We start from the raw sequence: 5,169 nt of genomic DNA on the forward strand, positions 1-5,169 counted from the left end.
CGAGCTGCGCGCAATAACAAACACGGTTCTCAGCTGGAAGCAGAGAGAGAGCCCAGACACCCCGCACTCGGTCTGGACATGAGCCCGTGGACCCGGAGATGAGGCTCCGAAATGGCACCTTCCTAACGGTCTTGTTGTTTGGTCTATGCGGACTCATTTCGCTCTCCTGGTACACCGCATTCAGCAACTCCAAAGGTAGGTACAGCAGGCAGCCGCTCGCCGTATCGCACCGCGGGGCGGGGGCGTGTGTTGGGGCGATATCTCGCCTGCGAGGCTGGTGGAGAGCAGAGCCCACTGTGTGTGTGGAATATCGGCCTGATATATATTTTGTTACGTTCCGTGGCTATTGTGTAGTGGCTGTGTGGGATGTGTGTGGTGTTTCAGAAGGGACCGAGGCGTCGGTAGTGAGAAACGTTCACCGGGTGGTGCGGCCGGAGCATCAAGCTCTCTCTACCTTTGTCATGTCTTCCCCTCTAGCTGACACCCAACATGTTATGCTGACGGCTACATCATTCATTTCCTGTCAGAATATGTTCCTCTCCTTGTGAATACAAACGTTCGTTATTACTATTACTACTACTACTACATAACGTTGGCATAGCGACGTGCTGTATGATTGCTCAAAACGCGCGCCGTGTGAGTAAATTGAAACAAAGTAGTAGGCTGCTCTAGATTATTTATGCTGATAAAATGATAAAATGCCCCTCTGCGCTACTTTTTGCTTTGGAAACGATTCTCCCTGCTGACGCTGGCTGTATTTCCCATGCTCCCAGACATCATCCATATTCTGCTATACATGTTTTTAGTTGAACTTGCAAAATCCGACATCAGGCTGCAGCATGCGAGGTGTGTGTGCGCGGTGCATTTATGGACCTTGTCCAAATCCCAGTACATCTCTCTTCTGGAGAGTGTTTGTCAAGTGCTTGGTTGGCTTTGAAGTTGTTTGACAAGCAAAGACGTATCTGTTCAATTGTTTCTCTCTCTCTCTCTCTGTTTTTCTGCCAGTCTTTCTTTCTTTCTCTCTCTCTCTCTCTGCCGGTCTTTCTTTCTGTCTTCTTGTCAGCTCATGCAGTCAGTCTCTCACTCCGCTTTAGCCCCCGTGCCAAGTGTTGCGTCACAGAATTGATATTGAAAAACAAAATCAGAGCTGTTTGTTTATTCGTTCGTTCTCTGAGGTGTGTGTGTGTGCGTGCGCGTGTGTGTGTGTGTGTGTGCGCGCGTGTGTGTGTCCGTCCGCTTAAACAGGTGTCTGAACATCTCCTTGCGGTCTTGTCAGAATGGATCTCTGGTGCATGTTGTAATGTTGATTGGATGACTAAATCACACGTGTATTAACATGAATTATTGAACCATTATTGTGTGTGTATGTGCGTGTGTGTACGCGTGTGTGTTCGCGTGTGTGTTGTCCAAAACTGGAAAAGGGGAGAATAGGTCACTTGAGGCAGATTCCCAGTTGATGAGTCTATACATGTAAAAGAAAAAAAAAAGGTTTTGCTTCCCCATACTATGGTGGCCTACAGCTGCCAAATCTGCTGGGGGCGGTGCCAGGTTTTGGAGAACACTGATAGGGTCGTGGCGTGATGCCAGTTTCTAGATGGTTTCACACAGATGGATCAGATACAGTAGAAGTTGATTCAAGAGCCAAACCACACTATTACCCACACAATGCAGTTGAGACACCTGTGTGTGTGTGTGTGTGTGTGTTTGTTTGTGCACATTTTGCAATGTTACTGCCTTATTCTAAAATGGATTCAATATTTTTTTCCCCCTCATCAATCTACACACAATACCCCATAATGACAAAGCCAAAACATGTTTTTAGAAACGTTTGCTAATTTATTAAAAATAAAAAACTGAAATATCACATTTACATTCGTATTCAGACCCTTTACTCAGTACTTTGTTGAAGCAGCTTTGGCAGCGATTACAGCCTCAAGTCTTCTTGGGTATGACGCTACAAGCTTGTATTTGGGGAGTTTCTCCCATTCTTCTCTGCAGATCCTCTCAAGCTCTGTCAGGTTGGATGGGGAGCGTCAGTGCACAGCTATTTTCAGGTCTGTCCAGAGATGTTCGATCGGGTTCAAGTCCGGGCTCTGGCTGGACAACTCAAGGACATTCAGAGACTTGTCCCGAAGCCACTCCTGTGTTGTTTTGGCTGTGTGCTTTGGGTCATTGTCCTGTTGGAAGGTGAACCTTCACCCCAGTCTGAGGTCCTGAGCGCTCTGGAGCAGGTTGTCATCAAGGATCTCTTTGTACTTTGCTCCGTTAATTTTTCCCTCGATCCTGACTAGTCTCCCAGTCCCTGCCACTGAAAAACATCCCCACAGCGTGATGCTGCCACCACCATGCTTCACCGTGGATGGTATTGGCCAGGTGATGAGCGGTGCCTGGTTTCGTCCAGAAGTGACGCTTGGCATTCAGGGCAAAGAGTTCAATCTTGCTTTCATCAGACCAGAGAATCTTGTTTCTCATGGTCTGAGAGTCCTTTAGGTGCCTTTTGGCAAACTCCAAGCGGGCTGTCATGTGCTTTTTACTGAGGAGTGGCTTCCGTCTGGCCACTCTACCATAAAGGCCTGATTGTTGGAGTGCTGCAGAGATGGTTGTCTTTCTGGAAGGTTCTCCCATCTCCACAGAGGAACTCTGGTGCTCTGTCAGAGTGACCTTTGGGTTCTTGGTCACCTCCCTGACGATGGCCCTTTTCCCCCTATTGCTCAGTTTGGTTGGGCGGCCAGTTCTTGGAAGAGTCTTGGTGGTTCGAAACTTCTTCCATTTAAGAATGATGGAGGCTATTGTGTTTTTGGGGACCTTCAACACTGCAGAAATGTTTTTGTTTTTGTTTTCTGACATGCACTGTCAACTGTGGGACCTTTATATAGACAGGTGTGTGCCATTCCAAATCATGTCCAATCAATTGAATTTACCACAGGTGGACTCCAATCAAGTTGTAGAAACATCTCAAGGATGATCAATGGAAATAGGATGCACCTGAGCTTAATTTCGAGTGTCATAGAATAAGACTGTAACATAACAAAAAAAAGTGAAGGGGTCTGAATACTTTCCGAATGCACTGTATATAGTCTGCGTTATTCATAATCCGTGAGAAACTGCTCCTCCCTTCCTCTTCTTCACCTGACACTTTCACTCGCTTCTTCCTGTCAAGACCCCCCCCCAACCCCCACCCACCCACACATCATTATCGCCATGGTTTCTTGTGAAAGCCCATGTTTTTACTCTTCCTGTCTGCTGACTGTGTGTGTGTCTGTCTGTCTGTCTGTCTGTCTGTCTGTCTGTCTGTCTGTCTGTCTGTCTGTCTGTCTGTCTGTCTGTCTGTCTGTCTGTCTGTCTGTCTGTGTGTGTGTGTGTGTGTGTGTGTGTGTGTGTGTGTGTGTGTGTGTGTGTGTGTGTGTGTGTGTGTGTGCTGTCATGCGTGCTGGAGTGTTCCTCTCATGTTGATTCTCAAACTGATGCTAATTAACTGGGAAGAGAAAGCTATAGAGCTGGGAGAGATTGTCGTGTGTGTGTGTGTGAGCGTGTATGCATGTGTGTGTGAACATGTGTGCGTGTGTATGCATGTGTGCGTGTGTGTGTGTGTGTATGCGCGTGTGTGTGTGTGCGTGCGCGCGTGCGTGTGTGTGTGCGTGTGTGTGTGTGTGTATGTGTGTGTCGCCTCAAAGCCCTCATCAGAGCCAGCCAGCACTTGGGCAAATTAATTCAGTCAGGCGAACAGCGAAGCGTGATTGCCAAAGCTGTTTGATACATTTATTCCAACGTGGCTGAGGGCTGTTTCAATCTGGGGGGGGGGGGGCAGCACGGTCCCCTCCCCTGTCTAAAACCCACACGGTCTGATCAGCCCAATGCTCACTGGCAATCAATGGTTTCTTTCTTAAAAGATCAAAAAATAGTTTTTAGCAAATGAGGAGATGAACGGGGAGAGCTGAGAACGTCCTTTGACTGAGACGGGTGAGAGAGGGAGATCCTTTTATTGCTCTGTTTCCCTAAACGAAGAAGTCACAATGGCACAAGATCAGATAGAATGACTGTGTGTGTGTGTGTGTGTGTGAGCGCGAGTGTACAGTATGTGTGTGTCTCTGTCTGTGTGTGTCTGTGTGTGTGTGAGCGCGAGTGTACAGTGTGTGTGTGTGTGTGTGTGTGTGTGTGTGTGTGTGTGTGTGTGTGTGTGTGAGAGTGCATCTATGTGTGTGTGTGTGTGTGTGTGAGAGAGAGTAACACTGTGACAATAGCAGGGGGAGAAGTTAGGAGAGGTCAGACTCTGTGTATATCCTCTTCTCTTTGTCTTTGTCTTTCCAAACGTTTCCTCCTTCAGTTCCTCAGCGCCTCTGTGATGTGAGTCTCCCTGGTGTCTGATGAATCTGGAATCCCTCTCTCTCTTTCTCTTTCTCTCTCTCTCCTCTCACCACACACACACACACACACACAGAGTGAGACGTCTCATAGGTCCTTGGTGACATATCTGCTGTGCCCAGCTCACACACCAACGGAAGGACTGCTCTGTGACCCGCGCTCACACGGTCCGTCATGTCCTCAGCACTCACACACACACACACACACACACACACTCACTCACACTCTCACGCACACACACACACACACACTGCTAGAACTTTTGCTGTCTCGTGTTCTCAGCTTCACTTTGGTTAAGGTTTGGTTTGTGTAACAGCCTATTAGGAAACCTTTAGAAGGATCCTCAACGTGTCAATTACAGCACCGCGCTGAAGGGGTCTTCATCCATAATGTGAGGTCTGTGTGTCGTCCCCTCCCAAGTCTACACTCCTCTTTGTCCTGAGATTAGAGAAGATAAGGGCGATTTTGCTGAGCCTTGAGAGCGATGGCGATCTATACCAACCCTTCTCTCCCCTCCCCTCTCCTCTTTCTCTCCCCCTGACCCTTCGTTCGCTCTCCTCCTCTCCTCTTTCTGTCCTCTTTCTCTCCCTCGTTCCAGAGGGATGGGTAGAGGGAGGTGTCGCATTGCCGTGTCTGCCTGAGGAGACACTGATATTCCCCCCTCGCCTTCAGAGGTCCCCGAGAGAAACCCCGACCAGATAAGAGAAGAAACAGGAGCTTGTGTGTGTGTGTGTGTGTGTGTGTGTGTGTGTGTGTGTGTGTGTGTGTGTGTGTGTGTGTGTGTGTGTGTGTGTGTGTGTGTGTGTG

The 5,169-nt window shown here is 48.4% G+C and overlaps 1 protein-coding gene across 2 annotated transcripts in view; it reads left to right on the plus strand.

Moving 5' to 3' along the window:
- mgat4b (alpha-1,3-mannosyl-glycoprotein 4-beta-N-acetylglucosaminyltransferase B) overlaps positions 1 to 5,169 on the plus strand; it is a 77,052-nt gene continuing 71,883 nt past the window's right edge. For both annotated transcript variants that reach the window (XM_083686320.1, XM_083686321.1), the window contains exon 1: positions 1 to 195. In XM_083686320.1, the coding sequence (XP_083542446.1) occupies positions 99 to 195 (97 nt within the window). In that variant the 5' untranslated portion in view covers positions 1 to 98. The remainder of the gene's footprint in view (positions 196 to 5,169) is intronic.

Source organism: Argentina silus (assembly GCF_951799395.1).
Source record: "Argentina silus genome assembly, chromosome: 15".
NCBI lineage: Eukaryota > Metazoa > Chordata > Actinopteri > Argentiniformes > Argentinidae > Argentina > Argentina silus.